At 36.5% G+C, this 18470-nt stretch overlaps 1 protein-coding gene across 2 annotated transcripts; it reads left to right on the top strand.

The window, feature by feature from the left end:
- The first annotated feature begins 2119 nt into the window (after positions 1 to 2119).
- LOC131029912 (uncharacterized) lies at positions 2120 to 17812 on the top strand. Of its 2 annotated transcripts, none has more exons than XM_057960587.2 (8): positions 2120 to 2287; positions 2432 to 2545; positions 2637 to 2734; positions 16400 to 16472; positions 16566 to 16626; positions 16851 to 16936; positions 17056 to 17145; positions 17407 to 17812. In XM_057960587.2, exons 1-8 carry the CDS (start codon positions 2129 to 2131, stop codon positions 17467 to 17469), a joined length of 744 nt encoding a protein of 247 aa, XP_057816570.1. In that variant the 5' UTR covers positions 2120 to 2128; the 3' UTR covers positions 17470 to 17812. The 2 variants fall into 2 exon arrangements, with proteins under 2 accessions (XP_057816570.1, XP_057816571.1); XM_057960588.2 differs by having other exon boundaries at positions 17358 to 17812.
- Positions 17813 to 18470: the final 658 nt, after the last annotated feature.

Here is an 18470-nt window from a genome sequence, read left to right as displayed (position 1 = left end):
AGAAGTCAAGTTTGATACCACTATAATAGAGAGATACATGTACCTCATTTGCAATTTTACCAGGCAACACAAGTGGTAGACAACTTATTAGATAAAATGAATGAGCTGAGAGAAAGTATTAGAGTCTCCAAGTTCCATATAGGTTATCTCCTAGATCCACCTCAAGCCTCAATCGAGTGTTATACAACAAACTACCAAAGTTATAAGAAAAAAACAAGAAGTAAGTGCACAATAACTACACATGTATCACCAATTGCTTCAAGGAGAAGAGAGGCAGTTATAATATAGCCGATAGTGTCATCGAGTAAGTTGTAGTTTTGACGACATACTTAAGAAACAATTTTGCTTAGCATGCATGGCGTCACAAGGAGGAGATTGCACTCAAAGGAAGAATGTAGTTGTTTTCCCAGTTGATGAAGGCTTGTTTATAAGCTGTTGACTGCTCAGTTAGGGTGTAGTGACTTGCAAGTCAAACTATGACTCCTCCCATTTTGTAACTGAATCAAAGGAGAAATTTGTTCCAAGTCTTAGGATTTCGAGCCTATAAATGTAATTTCTTGAAAAATTGTAAGGGTCCGATTTGAGGCCAATAGTTAGTAAATTTTACTTTAAAGCAATTTTCCAAGTTTCAAGTTCTTTGTAGATAGTTGAACATCTACAATAGCAATGATTGTTGATGCTTCTTTTTGAATTATGCAAGCAATTTATGGATTGCATGGTCAATAAGATGTGTCCTTCTTAATTGGTAATCTTCTGTAGTTTGATATCTTCTTTCATTCCAAATAAGCATTTGATTGTTCCAAGCTTTATTGTTCTATGAATCATATTGCACATGTAAATGGTATAGAGGATTGAATAGTATTTTTAAGAGTTCGTTCTTAAAATATTGCTCTGTTTGCATGTGAATTGATGATCTTGCATGTTGATAGGAAATAGTGCTAAATCCTGTTTTGAATGTCATTGATAGTATCAAGTTATGTAGTTTATCTGTTTTGTAAGCTACATGTTTGCTTAAGTTTCTTCACTTTATCTCTTACGATCCTGATCTATCTTTTGACTTTGTTTGATTAGTATAGACCTAATTTGCATGCTCCGCTTGCAAAACCAATATACCCTTTGATTGAACAAGCCACGTGAACACTGAATTACCCTTGCACTATTGTGACCCAACTAAAGAGAGCTTGGATGGGTGAGAGTTTTTACTTCTTCACGCTTTTTCAGGAGAAGCTTTGTTTCATGAAGCTTGCATGTTAGGTGTGTCAAAAGGCCCAACAACAAAACTCTTAGAGGTGACTTGAGTTATCTCAGATGGAGTTCCATGAGTTTAGTCTTCCACATGTGCATAGTTGGTTAGCATATAGTTGAATTTATCTAGAGGTTGAGCAATGCACTTGTATATGTAATACATGATGACACTTAATTGCTTGACCAAAAAATATTTCTATGGACATTCTTTGTATAGTTTGCTCTTATCCTCTAGGGTTCCTTGGTGGGATGTATATGTGTGTGTCTATTTTTATCAATTTGTAAGATGCAATAAGCACCTTGAGAAGGATATCTCTCAACATATTTTATATATATTAATATTTAACATATGCATGCTAATTCTTATACAACTTTAAAGCTCAGATAACAAATAACTAATCAAATATTTAATCAATGTCATATACATTCATTTGAACATATCAATGAAACTCTTATTTTTGATCTTAAATATGACAATCATTTATATATCAAAATATTATTGTAGTGTCCAAAGATAGATTCTACGTTAGTAAGGACTAGAGTGTAATAACGTGCGTTAATAAAACACATTACATTTATGTTTGCAAACATATAATAAATAAAATATTTAGTAATTTAAAAATAAAAATGTATAAATTGGGTTGAAGATGAAATTTGGAAAGGATAAGAATGGAGTGTGGGAGAGTGGCAATGGGAGTGGCCCTGACAACCATTTATATATCAAAATATTATTATAGTGTCCAAAGAGACATTCTACGTTAGACCGGAGTGTAATAAAACACATTACATTTATGTTTCCAAACATATAATAAATAAAATATTTAGCAATTTAAAAATAAAATTGTATAAATTGGGTTGAAGATGAAATTTGGAAAGGATAAGGATGGAGTGTGGGAGAGTGGCGATGGGAGTGGGCGTGGGAGTGGGAATGGGAATGAGCAGGCGCAGCCCGTATCTTCATTGCACCAGACTTCATTCCACCAGACTTCATTCCACCAAACTTAATTGCGCACGGGGGCTTTCAGTCAGGTGTGTGGGATGGGTAAGCACACAAAGCAAAGCGCAAAGCACAAAGCACAAAGCACAAAGCACACAGATTATTTGTTCCATTTCCTCTTATCTTGAAACTAGTTTCAGCGAATAAATAATATCAAATTGATGAGTATTAATGGTAACTTGTGTTAAGGACCCCGAAGGCATTCTCGGGCCTCCCCGAGGCGGGCACATTGCCAGAAGAGAGGCGGAGCAGACGGAACGCCTCCTCCGCCAGGACTTAGAGCGAAGGCGAGCTGCTCGACAGGTGAAATGATTTTAATTATCTCCTTCGGCTCACTTGTTTCAGCTTTCTTCTAAAGCTTGCTTCTCCTTGTATCGAATTGTTTTTCTATTAGGGTCGGGTAGTTCCCGAGACCGTTGCTGGTCTTGTCGAATTCCTTCTAGACACAGAAGCCCAAGAAATGGAATTTGAAATTGCAAGGTGCAGATCAAGGTAATCAATGGAATCTGTATAAAATTGGGTCTAAGAAATGTTTGAAAAATAAATTATCTTCAATTTAACAATTTTTTTTATCTATACATTTCATCAAGGAATTTTTGTTATCTACTCATTTCATTATGACCTTTATATTATTTTTTTTGTTCTGTTCTCAGTTCCTCTCTTCGGACTTACCCTGCGTGTAACTTGAGAATGACTCCATTAGCCCAAATCAAAACTCCTCCCAAGTTAAAGATGGGAATAGAGAATCACACTTCTATTTATCCTTGTTGTCAGGATACTGATTTTCCAAATGTGCGCAAACTCTATCCTTAAGAAGATAGGGATAGAGGATTGAACACTGTTTATGTTTGTTTCTAGAAGACTAGCTTTACATATGCATGTACATTCTCTTTGACGATGATGATAAAATCGATACCCATTAGATTCAATTGGTCTCCAGGATCCAACACAGCGTCTAAACAATGCAATTTGTTTTGATTCTTCTACACAAAATATAATCTTATTGTTATTTTCTTAATGCCAACTTTTAGAATCTTCGTATTCTTTCCAGCCAATTTGTCTTTGCAATCCTTGTACTCTTTCTGGTAGAAGTGCTTAGGAAAATAAACTCTGTTTGAAGCATATCAAAATAATGAATAATGAAACAAAAAATCTAAAACTACACAAATTTGAGAGATAAATGTTTTTCCAATATTTTGTTTATTAATGTTGGGACCACTAAAACATTGTTACTTGTAAGCCAGTCGATTTAATGGGCATTTAATTGTTTTAAAATAAAGTCTCCAAGCTTTGTTAGTTGTCCAAATTAGGAGTTAATGGACCACATTACGATTGTAGATTTCTGTATTGATAGGTAATAGTTTGGGTAGATAGAAGTCACGTAAATGTGGAAGTAGAGACAAATCTGACCCTTTCTCCTGAAGAAATTCCTTTAAGATTTGACAACTTGATTTTGTTTCCTGTTGAACTTATGAATCAGGTTTCCTATCTGTTAGTAATGGATCTTAAGACATTATACTACTTAATAATTAGGAAAGACTTCCCTTTACACGGTTTCTGCAAAAAGTTAGAAGAGTTGTGCTCCTAGTTAGAATATTCACGCCGTTTGATAAGTTGCATTTTGGTTGGCTCCATAGAAACAACTGTACATTTCAAACACTTTCTTGTAAGAACATCAGCTTTGTACCTGCGTTCTATGGCGTTATAGAGATGGGAATGACAAGAAGGCAGGGGATGTGTTTCGGGGACTGTAGTACGAGGGCTATGTTTGGGGGATGGCTATATAGTATATATATAGAGAGAGATTGATTTCTACAATTTAGTGGACAACAATATAACATGACAGCAATAAATTTTTGAATTTAAATATTTAAATGTATGATGACAGTAGCATAGCAGCAATAAAATTTCCAATTTCAATTTCATTGTTTAAATTGTAAAGTTAGAAAGTTTAACTTTAAACTCAAAGTCTTAGACTTCAAAATACCAACTATGCCTCATCTGGGCTATCAATATCAAAAGATCTATTTGTTACATAGAAGCAGTAGTTTGTTCAATGGAAGCTTGACAAATCCTAGTTGCACCTCTTTAGGATCAACATTCCAACGTATTGCTAGAGTCTGTTGATGCCCAATAGTTTACCAATCTTGAAGACACTATGAACTATAACTAGCTCATATGTTTGTTTAGAGGTAAGCAATCTATTCCTCTTGATTAAGTGGGGTTTAGCTATCATTCAGCTCGTTGTTGTTTTATCAGCAAAATGAGAAGTACACCAATGCAAATTTGAAAAGCTACTGAATTGTAGGTAAGACGTTTAATATTATACAATAAGTTTTAAGTATTATGTAAAACATTAAATAAAGTAGTCTAGTCTATGTAACTACAGTTAATGAAATTAACTCCTATGTGTGGTCATGTCTCATAGCCTCGGAAAGGTTCTTAATTCTAAGCTTGCTATTTTATCCAAGGCATGCATTCAATAATAACACCAACCTAGCCTATGTGACCATATTTAATAAAAAATGCTAGCCCATTTGGCTATGTATCATCACATCATCAAGGTTCCTAATTCTAAACTCGAATTTGTAATGATGATAATACCAACTTTTATCAACGCTTCACTAAAAGAGATTGTAATTACATGTATAAGTATCCAGAAAATAGCACTATTTATAGCAGTGACTGGGAATGGAACAGTTATAACTTAAATGATTGTTAGGTGCAACCTTTGCTGACATAGCATGGGAACAATGACTAAGTGATAATGAGTCTAATGCAATTATATCTAGCATAAAAAGTAGAAATACTAAGACCAAGTACATGGCTGATGATATCATCATTCAATGCATTGTATGTTTTAGACCTTTCTCAAATGTTCCTAAGATAAGGTTTGAGGTAGAAGTCAACAGTTAAGTCAGGATCATATTTCTACTCAAATGCTCCTAACAGTCCTGTTGACGTGTTTTTTATGACAGCGTCGAACACAGAATAAAGTTACCAACGGTCACCTTACTCTCTCTTGATCAAAATTAGTCCGTATGCTAAGATTGCACAAAAAGTTCAGATGGCTAACTCCAAGGTTCCTTCATCGCGTGGACGTGACTCAGTTGATTGATGGGTTTTCTGTTAACCCAAGGGGCCTTACGTATTCACTTGAAGAGGATAACAAACTCATGCAAGTTCAAGGATTTCTATGTGAATGATTTGCAATGAGAGGCCTATTTTTGGGATTTTTGGATTTTTGAAATATGCTGAAAGTAAATGAGGATAGGGTAGAGAGAACTATGATGAGTCTAATCTAATCCTAAGAACAAGAGACAGGATCACTCATGCAAAATCAAACCACGCTTTGCTTCGCCAGCAGAGCACAACTACGCGAAGGCGGTGCAATCTTCAAAGGGTGTGTAGAGGTTTTTCAGATCACCAATGTGGACCATCGAATCGAACAATCTTCACCGATAATCGAAGTTAAGCATACACACATAACAGGGGGCTCAGGCTAACTTTGCACGATATGCAACAATCAGCTGCACACCAAAAGTATGAGCTCGGACTTTGCAACAAGTAATCCTAGGACTTTGCAACAAGTAATCCTATCAAATCTAGTTCTTCTAACAACATGAAAGCAAATCTAATCTATGAAGAGAGCAAGACCATGTAGATTGCTAAAATAGAACAAGAATACACCATCAAAGTTGAACAATGTATTAAGTTGGCTACTTCAACAATCCTTAGCAACAATTTCAAACAATAATCTTTCGTCCTTTCAAATGAGGGGGTCACCCCTTTAAATAGGCTTCTGGCATTGACTACATGCAAAACCCTAATTAGGGTTTCACCCTAGAAGAAATTCCACTCAAGATGCAACAAGGTGGGCATCAACAATAAATACCCCATGAAGCCCATATTCAATAATTGCAAAAGCCCCAAAATGGTGCTCATTAGTGCATTAAATGCACTCCATTACATCAAACATGCCCAAAATACAATAAACATTCCCATGCAAGAAATAAATGCCCATCATTCCCCATGCGACTACAACATGCGCAGAGAATCTGTCATAAAATCATTAATAAGGCGGTTGCATGCAAGAAGATTCCTCATGCAGTCAACATGCATTGACCGGACCACCACTAAGTCAAAAATGTTCTAGCAGTAAATATGCTGCCACTATTCGGCCAAAAGATTCTCGTCTAAGAATGGACGACCATTATCACGTTCATCTACGACATATGCAACGAATTTGTTGACGACGGCCTCCAGCTCTCCAATGGAGACACTTGGCACATTTTCAATATCGAATTCCATCAAAGCAATTTCTTCCTCGCACTTGGAAAGAAGCTTTCCCATTCCATCATGATTTCCTGTGTCTTCTTCATTGTACTGGAAAATGAAGAAACATTTGCAAAATGTTCCTTAGGGAATGAACCTACGAAGAAGAACTCGTGTAACTGAGATCTCAGGGAGTTCACTGTTATTCCACTATCATTGAGCTTCCTTGCGAACAGTGCCTCAATTGCATTGATGATTTCCTCCTGCACCCTTCTGATCGAGTCCTTCAGAGTTAAGGACTCCATGCTGAATTTATCAAAGGTGTTCTTTCCTGAGCAAACGACGTAGAACCATCGGGGAAAGTCATAAACCTCGCTCTCTTGAATTACTTTCCCATCAATTAGAATTTGCCTTGGAATCTTTGTCAGGGCCCTGAGCCGCGAAATGGTTAAGCCCCGATACACGTGAAAATCTTCCCACAATCCTTCTGCTGTCTCCAATCTGTTCAGGAGGGCTACAAACTTTGAATGAAGCTGAGCCAAGTCCTCGATGAATTTTCCTGCTTCAGTGTAAACATCTCCTATCCATTCCCTGGAATCTTGAATTTTCTCCATCTTCCATGCCTTGTGTGTTTTGGCACCTTATGAGCCCTTGGGTGCAAATTCTCCATGGAGGAGGAATTCATGAGTTTGAGCATTCTCCAAGGCGTATCAACTTTAGCGCCCTCCCTTGGCTTGGGGTGGATTTTTGCATTGGCCAAGGAATTCAATGATTTTGCATTCCTCCATGACCTCTTGACTTTGGCGCCTTCATGGGGAGTAGGGCGACATTTTGCGAGGAGGAAGGAATTTTGACCCCTTTTATGAATTCCATGACAGAGTAGTTTTGGCGCCCTTTGACTTCCTAGGGCGGAATTTTGCATTGGAGAGGGAATTTCATTGCATTTTGAATTCTCCATGACTTGCTGACTTTGGCGCCTTCTGGAGTGCTTGGGCGGATTTTCACCTTGGAGGAGGAATTCATCATTTTTCCTTCCTTCCTTGCCTCCTTCATTCTGACGCCCTTCTCTGACTTTGGGCGGATTTTCACCATGGATGAGGACTTCAACATTTTTATCCTTCCTCCATGACACTTCAATTTTGGCGCCTTGGATTCTCCATGGGTGTGATTTGGCATGGGTGAAGGAATTTCACTTGTCCTGGATTCCTCATGGACTTAGATGAATCTTTTTGAGCTTTCCACTCTAGGAATGGGCTTCCAATACTTAGCCATTTTTGACTCTCTCTGTCTGCTTTCTGACTTTCCGGAATTAGAAGTAGCCGCGAATGCTTGATCTTTATCACCTTGCCTGAATGGTCTTGTCAGAACAAACTTTCCATAAATAGAAACTTTTCAAAATGTCAGCGTTAGACCCTAAAATAGGACACAAAATGAATTGCTATAAATATAAACTTACTAAAAATAGAAAATACTAAAAATAGTAAGTTTGATTTTTGGCAAAATGACGACATTTCGGGACTCAGTAAAATCCCTAAAAAATAGGAACTTTTTAAAAATAGAAAGTTGCTCCATTTTGGCTCAAATTTTACTGGAAGGTTCCTTGAAGGGTCTGGATTCCAGTTGTATGTTTAGTTTTTCGAAAACCCTAACAAAAACCCCTCAAATCTAGGACTAAAGGCAGAGACCCTAAAATTGACAAAGCAAGCCCTAGACTTCACGAAAATCACTCAAACGAAAAGCATACTTAATCGATTTGACCCCTGAACACTCGCAAAGAAGAGAGACTGACGAGACTGCCACCAAAAGACCCCAAAAAGCAAAAACCAAACGACCAAAAGGGCCTAGAAGGTAGGGGGTCCCTATCTAGGATGGGGCGATGTGTGATTAGGTCACAACAAGTCCAATTCTAGAGTTAAGCTATTCATCAAATGTGGAATGAAACAAGCTTCAGTAAGATTTTTATCGTTCCAACGATTTCATAACAATATTTCTAAATTCTTGTCAATGTTCTTATGCCACAAGGTTTACCAAAAGAAGAGAGAAATATAGCAGTACTGGATTAGAAGGAAAAATGCAGGTCTTATGAAAAGCCAACAATAAATTGTTGCAACATAATTTTGAATCCTATAATAGAAGAGAGAACTATTTAGGTGCTGGAGTGGATGGAAAAGTGCCTGCGTTATTGGCCATTTCATTTGCAAAAGCCACCATTAAATTGTTTCAACAGAAAGGGGAATTCTATAATAGAAATGTTAGCTCACTTGAGTGGGTCTAATGACGTTTCACCTTTAGATTCATGTCTGTCCAAGCCAGGCCAAAGCTGCATTTCACAATTTTCAATAGCTTGACAGATCCCTTGAGACCACATCCCAACAAAATAAGAATAAACCTTGTCCTGAAGATGCTTCAACAAAACCTGTCCCAGCATTATGGAGAATTTGAAAGAAAAAATATGAAACTCATGAAAAGTGATTCCAATAAAATCTCTATTATCCAAATCAAATTCTTTTAGGCACAAGTTATAGCAAAAATGAATTTGAATCATAGTTTGACTGGTTTAATTAGATTCCATAAATGACCTCATTGCCAAATATCTAGAGAAATTCAAATATTGAGGTTTGGGCCAAAATTTCTGGCCCTAAACATATGAGAGAGTGAAATTTAACAAGCCAAAAAGCCAATGGCCATGATAGCAAAACCATACACAACATAGAAACACAAATACTTGCACAAATAACCCAAATCTATTCTCAACTAGCTCTCAACAAAGTGGACAGCTAGCCACGTGGTTCTCTTGTTTGAAAGTAGTTATACCGACAACCCTTCAATATATTGAATTATTATAATCAACCTGCTACTTGCAAAAGTATTTGGGAGGCTATAGTACTTATAATTAGTATCAGGGATTTAGAAATAGGAAAAGAGGGCAGAAGGATAAGCTGCTTCCAAGTGAAAACATTCAATTGACCATTTTGTAACTCTTTGATGCTTGATTGTAATTATGGAATGAAAATGGACAAGTCTATCGTTGCTTTGTTGGCTTCAAGAAATCCTTTTGACATGCTACGTGGAAGCATAGTTCAAAATTTGGACTTGGCAAAAACTTGGTAGACCTAAAATATTTCAAATAATTGAGAAAAAACCTGACAAAATTTTTCAACAATTAGAAAACACGAATTGTAAATTAATCTTTGAAAACATGTATTAAACTGAATAATATTTACAAAGATCATATATAGTTTTCCCATCATTTATAGATCAGAAAACAAGTTAAAAACTCACATCACTATGTCACGTGATTATAAATTACATATTTTTATTAATTTCTTACAATTTCACCTATGGAGAACATGGGTGCAAAAGAATTTTCTTTTTTGCCTATTGAAACTAAAGCAAGGGTCTGGGGAAGCAGCCCTTTGTGGGGTTGTGGGGTAGTGCCCCTTATAGGGATCCAATCTGATTGTGGATCGGCCTCTTTAAATTGATAGCAGACAAGCCAATGCGCAAGTTCTGTTTGTGACTGAGGCAAAGGTTGTAATGAACATACACAAGATCTTTCAACCTCTGCATTGACAACCTATTATACTTTTTGGAGTGTATGTGCTCAAACATAACTCAATTGCTTTGACATCTTGAAGCACTAGATGGCTGGCTGAAGAAACGAACAACAATCCGCTGAAGATTTGGCATCTTGGCACCAAACATCTCCCACCATGCATTTGAAATGAGAAAAAAAAACCAATTTTAATCTATAACTTTGAGTGACACAGTTCACTTTCAATATTAACTTTAAGTTATTAATGTAAAATGGTAAAAAAGAGAGAAAAGTTTAATTTTTTAAATTTAAATTATGCCTTTAATAGACTTTTACTTGGCTGCAATGTTGTTTGACTTGCCTTGCATATCTCTTGTGCAAAGAGGTCTCCTCATGCAAGCTTGAAGACTTTTATCTCACTGACTATCTTCGCTCCAATTAATGTATTAGGTGCCATTTGCTCTACAACTGTGTAGAGCCCACTCAACACCTCCTCATTGGCCTTGAAATCTAGGTGAAATTGAAATGCTGGATTGAGGAAGTAGGCAACTACATGTAAAGGTTTGTGAAGATGAAGGTGCCATCATCAATTAATCATCTCCCAAATGGGACGATACTTATCCTCAACCTTGAATAAACAGATCTGATGGCCTCCTTTGCCCTATCCATGCCCTCATATATGTAGCCCATTGCGGGCTTCTCTTCATCAGCAGCTCATAGGAGAACAACTAAAGGTTTTGTGAATTGCAATCATTCTGAAACATTAACATAAAAAAGTGTGAACAAAAGAAGCAAATGAAATGGAAATACAAACAAAAATATAATGGGAAGTTACCTCTACAATCTCCTTGGTTAGTTGCCAAAGACTTTTCTCATCAAACAGCCAATCAAACATGTCGACCCTTGCATTGTTCTTTACATATGATGATGTAGATTACTCCTCACTTACAAACATGCACCTCAAAGTGGCCTTGGACTGAAGCAAGGATTGCAATGTGATAAAATTGGCTGCATGGCGATTTGTTCAAGGACGAGCCAACTTTTTATTGTGAATTTATTCATAAGGTTGAGGACCCAAGTATGATATATATACATATATATATATATATATATATATATTTGGTGCTCTATACATGTTTTGATCCAGGGAAGTTTGCCAAGAACATCCAATCTGAGGTCAAAGCAATGAGCAACAGGAGCCTAGAACAAGGAGGGGTACCTATCCATAAGAAGTTTAGCAGTAGCATCATAATTTGCTGCATTATCTATAACTATTTATACTATGTTCTCCTCACCCACCTTGGATAGACTCCCTCCAAGGCCTCATAAAGGATTTCAATATTTTTTGTGTTTCTTAAAGCATCGACTTAAAGAACACTGTGCCACTTAAGAAAACAAAAATCAGCAATTCTGTAAATTAGAAATTAAAAATCTTAATTGCTAAATAAATGATTTTCACAAAGTACAATTACCTTAGGAAGAAACAAGTAAATTCAACAATGTTCTACTTCTATCAGTCCAACCATTGGTCATGGTGCAACCTTTCTTTCTCCATATATCATGTTGCCCATCAATTTTGACTTTCACATCAGCCACCTTTTGACTCAAATGGAGCCCTTTATCTCTTCATTGTTAAGGGCTTTTAATCCAACACCACAAATAGTAATGGCATCTATCATGTTTTGCCATTAAGGAGACCTAAAACAAATTAAATAATCAAAATAAGTATTTTGAACTGACAATTTAATTTTAAAATCTTCGATGTTACATACTCTTAAAAGAAAAAAATCAAGAGACATAGAAATCAAACTATGTATTTTAAAACAAAAATAATAATAATTACTTGGTTGCATGGAGTGGAATGGTGCAATAAAATCAGATGTCTCCAATTACACCTTTTGCAGCCTCATGTTTGTCCTTTTTCTAACCCAAGCTCTCAAGCGATGATTGGGAACCTGGAGTAGTGCATGAAACAAAATATGAATCTAAAATGAATGAAGATTTATGAATTCGAGGCCTAATACTTACACTGCCGGTAACACTACCACCTACTCATAGATCAAGGAAATGGAGGAATTCAATAACTCTATCCACCAATGGCTGCCATTTCTTCTCATTCCCTCTTTCTTAATTCAATTTGCTTCTCAAAAGTCTTTAGTTGACTTTGCACTTCACGTATAACTTTAGGGGGCGCTTCTTTGCATGGTTTAACATCATGGCATGGTATGTGCAAGGTGATACTTCAATTGATCAATACCTCCCCCAAGACATTTCGTTTTGCAATGGATACATGTTATTTCCCTTTTTTGCCCCAGTGATGACATGTTTCCAACAAGGATCCTTTCTAACTGGGGTAGATAAATGAATAGTAGACTGCAATAAATTAAATTTAAAAACAAAAACTAAGAATAATTAGGGTTTGCAGCTGAAAAATTAAGGAAAAACACAAAAAGAAGCTAGGGTTTGATTATTGACAGTAAGGGTTTCTTTTTTTACCATTAACCTAAAATGGAATAAAATATCACAAATGTAGAACAGGATGGAAATTGAAAAATAAAAATAAATTACTAACTTCTTCAAATTTCTCCAAGATGAAGGAATGTGGCTCCAAATCAGTGGTAGCCTCTTCCAAATCCTTCTTAAGCTCCTTTGGATATGTCAATGGCAGCTACAAACCTGCCCAAATGATCTTCAATCACTGTTTTTTTCTCAATCAATTTGCTGGTTCTCTTTGATGATTTACAAGTTTTGCTCAAAAAGTAGTTTTCCTCTACTCCTTGTGTTTGAAAACAAAATGAATTGCTTTTTAGGGTGGAGAAGATCACTTGTGCGTTTTAGTTTTGAGTAAGTGTTTTTTTATTTTTTTTGCTTTTTCATTTAGTTGCCATGGTTGAGTCTTGCTAGTGGGACTTGCCAGGTCTGGCGAATCTGGAAGATTTGGTGAATGTCCAATACTCAACTGAGACTTGGGTTTTGAATCCCTAGGACTTGTTCCACCTGGCTCAAACTTGCCAAGTTTGGGTGAGTCCCATAACTCTAGTTTTTGGGTAAGTTTTTGCTAAATACTCACTAGTAACTCATGGGGTTCTGTGAGTTTTTTGCAGGCTCTGTCTAACCAGTGAGTTTCATATTTGTGTTTTTTGAACTTGCTTAGAAATAAGTTGTAGAGTAGAATGAAAAAATTGGGTATGCCAGATGAATATATAGCGTAAAGTTGAAGCAATAGAGTGCAGAGCTCTTTCAGTGTGCTTTGGAAGCAACATTGTGGTCAAGCAAGGCGGCTTGCTGTCCTCTCTGTTATTTGGCCCATAGATTGACAAGTTAGAAGAACGGATACTTGAACTAAGAAGGGGAGATGTCTACTTAGTTAGCTATCTAGCAAAGTTACTTTTATTATTTTATATGCAGATGATCTTATCTTAACTACAAAACAGTTCACAATCTAAGAGAATACTTGAAGGCCTTAGAACTTTTTTATAAGAGAGTATGGATGCAAGCAAACGTTACCGAAACTAATATTTGAACAAGACCCACTCAAGGAAGTATCAACATAAATATCTTGGCCTGAATTTTCAGTGTAGAATACACGGGGAATGGGAAGCATTCTATGCATTAAAATTGGATGTAGGGATGCAAAATTATGGAATTGGAAGACCACCAGGGTCCAATTTGGGTTACTTTTTATTGAAGTTTTCGTAAGTGGATGCATGGTTTAGCATGGCAACCCCTTTGGATACAAATAAAGAGAATTCAAAAGCACTGAATCACAATCAGACTCAGAATGGTCCTCTATGAATTTCTACTAGCAGAAACATACACTTTCCCTTTGAAGGCAGCAGCTGTGTGTTTATTAGGATAGTTGAAGAAAACTAAAGGCATGGAAACTAATAGATGGCCTAGAATGGTAGTTGGAAAAAAATTGATAGTGCACTTGGATGAAATGTAATAAATGGATAAATAGTTCAGTCATAAGTTTAAAAGAATGTTAAAAAACCTAACCATGGAATAAAGAACAAATAAGTCAAAAGTTTAGGGCTAACCACATGGACAGAAAAACTTGTTAGGAAATGACAAAACTATCTTAATGAATTGAACTCCACGTTAACAACATCAAAAAGCTTACTATAGGTGCAGAAATCAAATGGAGGTGAAAGGTGCGTATAGCGGATAGCCTAACGGAAGACTATTTCATATCCACTTAGATGTGAAACTGATAGATGGGAAACACCTAAGGAAAAGTTAGGGAATAGAATATTGCACTTTGTCATGGACTGCTTCACCTAAAACCTGACAGTCGGCTCTATGTCTGCCTTTCTTGAAGAGGCAAAATTTGCAAAACCAAGGAAATCACAGATCAGAAATAATAACAGAAAGTGCACCTTCTAGAAGGAATCTACAACACTTCAAACTTGATTCTTGATTCACTCTTTTTGCACTCAGCTGTTATATCAGATTGCAGCTTTGGCTTGTGGTCTCATAGGCTATTGTGGTTTCATGGATATTATTAAAATAATTTGATTTTGTTGAAATGAGGCGGAAGGAGAATTATATCTTTTAACAGCACATTAGAGTTCATCCCCGTTTATATTTTGATTTGTTTGCTAATCATTCTTCAAGTTGCTAGTTTTGGCGAACACAAAGACACAACAATGTTCCCCCATCCTCAGGCCTGCAGCCCCACCCATGTTACCAAGACATTATTACAGACAAATATATTAGACATGACTAGACCCCATAATGATTACTGTGTATAAATCCTAAGTCTTTCTGCGGGCCCCTCTCTTGTTTTATTGGCCCTTTTTATTTTTGCCTGAGGTCTTTTCCTTTTCCCTGCCACGCGTCAGCCGGGTGTGATTTTGAAAAGGCCCTTCTCTTTTGTTCTCGTCAGGCTCCACCTTGATGCCATGTGTCTACTCTTGGCATATTTGTTTCGGTTTTCGAATGGGGCCCGCTATTTCAAGCTAAACCTGTCACTCGTCAAGCGGGCGGGGTTTCTCCAGGAAGGGAAGGCAAGCACTCTTAAACTCTTCGCCTGCCTGCCGTGTGTCTCGCTCGCGGTTTTTGAGAAAAGAAGGAGAATGAAAGAGCAAGGAGCTTCGCCTGCTTGCAACGCGTCGACAGGGCTTTTTGAAGAGCTCCAGAGCGCGTGAGACAAGGGTGCAATCCAACAATGGTCATTCATTCTCAGACCATGCAGATTAATCTATTCGATCATTTTTGTCAAGGGCAGTTACACCAGTAATAATGGCAAAAGAGGAGTGGAGATGCAGGGGAAAAAGACATGATAAGCAGTCACACGAGGAGGGTGAAGTCTTTGTTGTTTCCTTGATATCCGCGCCTATGTCCGGGTCTTTAAAAATGGGCAGAAAAATATATTTTCAAGGGGGAAAATTCACATTTGGAACAGAAATTGGAACTCTGTAATTGAGACTTTAGCATTTTCTTTGTTTTTCATGGCAATCTGAAAATTGGACTGTGCCAACTTTCAGCCTTTTTCATATGGTTGTTTGTGTTTTATGGGATAATGCTCTATGTCATTTGAAGAGACATTTAAAGTTTCTAGATCTGTTTTAAGCTTTTGTATTTAAGCATAACTTCTGCTGGTCGAATCATGTTTCAGACTCTTTCAATTCAGTGTTAGCTATGTTTGAATTACATTATGCTTCTTGCGGATTCTTGTTTTGAACAATGATTATGGTGTTTTAGCCTTTAAATTGTGCTTTTTATGTACGATTTACTGTGCATCTGGGGTTTCAAAGTTATGGCGTATCGCCTTAGTAAGCTTGTTTACTTTCAGTTCTCTTTCTCTCCCTTTTCCTTTTTCATATGAAGAGCCAGCTTCTAAAATTCTGGAGGTTGTTCATTGAGGCACAATAGGTTGCCTGCTCAGTGAACTTCCCATAAGGCTGTTGTCTGAAAAGAAATTTTAGGCATCAACAATTACACTCCTGACAAAGGTAGCATTCAAGCCAATCATGAAATGCATGGTTCATATAAGATATCCATTAAAATTAACTGAACAAGCATTATAAAACCAATCTTTCTATGTGCTCAGTGTATCATTTAGCTTTTCTGCCTATACTAACATCTAGCCTCCATCTTTCATCACTTTTCTTGCTCCTGTGAGTGGTCACGTAAACAAAAGCACATGAGAAATGTTAGTTTATTCCACAAATCTCATTACCATAAAATAGAAATTAACAGTGAACATCTAACTGTATACAAGTAGAAAATGTAAACGTGGTAAATTACAATTTGGTTAAGAGAATCAATCAATATGAAATTAGGTGGTGTTTATTTTTTGCCAATTTCCTGTGCATGACACGTGTGGATTTAACATTTTACAGGTTAAATCAGGAGTTCTTTGAACACTTGAAAGTTGAAATGGGCACTCTTAGATTTGCCCTTCAACGAACAAAGGTCTCTTTCAAACCCATATTTTGTCGATGGTAGCTGATAAGTAGAGTATTGAAAGGACGTGAACATATAAAATATCATTATTGGATGCTGCAGGAAATGGACGACAGGCTAGCTGAGCTGGAAGCCTTGCACAGAGTCTTAACTGAAGGGTTAGGTGGGTACTTTGAAGTTGAATATGTAAGAAAATAAAAATCATCCAACTATATGTAGCATCTCAATTTGTTTCTGGTATATATGAAGGTAGAGTGATATTAAACAGTAGTTTTCATGTCTTCGAGTGCTTAAGCCTATTTGACTGTCGCATATCATAAATGGAAAGAGTTACAAAGTGGAGTAAGTAAAAGTTAATATGATAAATTTGTATGGCTTCTGAAACAGAAGCATATGATAAGATGACAGAGGACCTTATAGGAGCAAAGGATCGCCTTGCTAGAATCTTAGCATCAAAGGACAAAAAAGCGGTGGTATTGTGTCTTCTTAAAAGTTCATCTTTTCTGTGATTGTGATGTTTTACAGTTCTTTAATGTCTTTGGAATGTGACACTTGAGAATGGTTTATGAGTTCGACCCTTCTTTTCTTATAGTTGTTGGAGATGGTGGAAAGGAATGAGCTTGATAGGTCACTACTTGCACTTCTGGATGAAAACATTGTAGCCGCCCAAAATGCTAACCAGGTGAGCACTAGTGCTTTTTAAGATTTAGATGCAAGTTAAATATTTCATGTTTTTTTGTTTCTAGTTGAAGAATACATCCTTAATAATTAGGAATTTTCTAGTTGAAGAATACATCCTTTATAATTAGGAATCTATGGCATCCCAAGGACACCAGCAATTATGCATCTGGTTTAGGAGATAATTTGAGAATGGATATATAAATATTTTTGTAGGGTCACACTGAGTTGAAGCTAATGGATGGGCAATGACTTTTGGCTACAGGACCAAGTAGCATTGTTCATGGAGAAAGTGCGAGCTGCTGTGCTAAAATACATAACCATATGATTAGGAGTCGGGACATCATTTATCAGATGTCGATGGAGTATGTATTTTACTTTATAGAAATGCATTCTGGTTGTAAAATCAAAATGATGCCCATAAATTGGAGTTCATGAAATGGAAAGTAAGAAGTATTTAATCAAATCAGTTGTGATGCAAATCACGAAGATCTCTCAAGCTGCAGCTGAAAGGAAGATAATGTCAATACAACAATACAATATTTTGCCCAAGAGGCATGCTTGAATTATTTGGTTTATTGGAAAGCTCATTCAACTTTGGAAATTACCAAGGAATAATAATAATGAGTAAATTTTAAAATCTATATAGATATAGATGGAATTTTTTCTTACTTTTCATTCATTTGACTGTCTTCCAAAACTTGCTGAAGAGATGAAGCAAATGAGAATCTTTTGCATAGTCAACAGATGGTCACTAGCAAATTTTTTTTTTTTTCTAACTTGATAAGTGCTATTGAATATTGCCTCAATTGATTTTTTGCCTCGTCATTTGGTTTCCTTCGGCATGTTAAAGTTCTTGTGCATATTTGAACTATCTTTGTTGATTTTTTCAGCAGTAGCATAAAGATGAAGAAATCTATTATTTGAACTCTTAGCATAGCAACAGTATGTTGGGAAAAATAAAAAATTTAAATGCCATATTTTCAAACAACAAACAAGAGGCTGTATCAGCACTGTAATTTGAAAGTGTATAACATCTACATTAACAACATTCTGAACCCTGACAAATATGATGTGCAGATATTTATTTGATTCTTGATGTAAAGCTGTTTTGTGACTGTTTTGAGTGAACCGCTTTGAATTTTTTTTGGCAGTGTGGTGGAAAACTGAATCAGCAAATGGGTGGAAGATAAACAAACATACGTGTGCAAAAGGGCAAGCAGGATTTATGCCTAAGCACTCTACAGTTTCATGGTATCACTCAAGCACATCGTTGAAAAAGTTTGGGAGAAAGGGAAGATGCTAGTTTGGGGAGAAAGGGAAGATGCT

Source organism: Cryptomeria japonica, chromosome 3, assembly GCF_030272615.1.
Source record: "Cryptomeria japonica chromosome 3, Sugi_1.0, whole genome shotgun sequence".
In the NCBI taxonomy this organism is placed as follows: Eukaryota; Viridiplantae; Streptophyta; class Pinopsida; order Cupressales; family Cupressaceae; genus Cryptomeria; species Cryptomeria japonica.
This window is presented reverse-complemented; position numbering and strand designations above follow the sequence as displayed.

Bases quoted from the DNA above. Each gene is read 5' to 3' on its own strand.
- LOC131029912 (XM_057960587.2), top strand. From the start codon at position 2,129: ATGGAGTGTGGGAGAGTGGCGATGGGAGTGGGCGTGGGAGTGGGAATG. The intron at 2,735-16,399 runs GTAATCAATGGA...AACATTTTACAG, and splicing joins ATTGCAAGGTGCAGATCAAG to GTTAAATCAGGAGTTCTTTG. The intron at 16,473-16,565 runs GTCTCTTTCAAA...TGGATGCTGCAG, and splicing joins TTGCCCTTCAACGAACAAAG to GAAATGGACGACAGGCTAGC.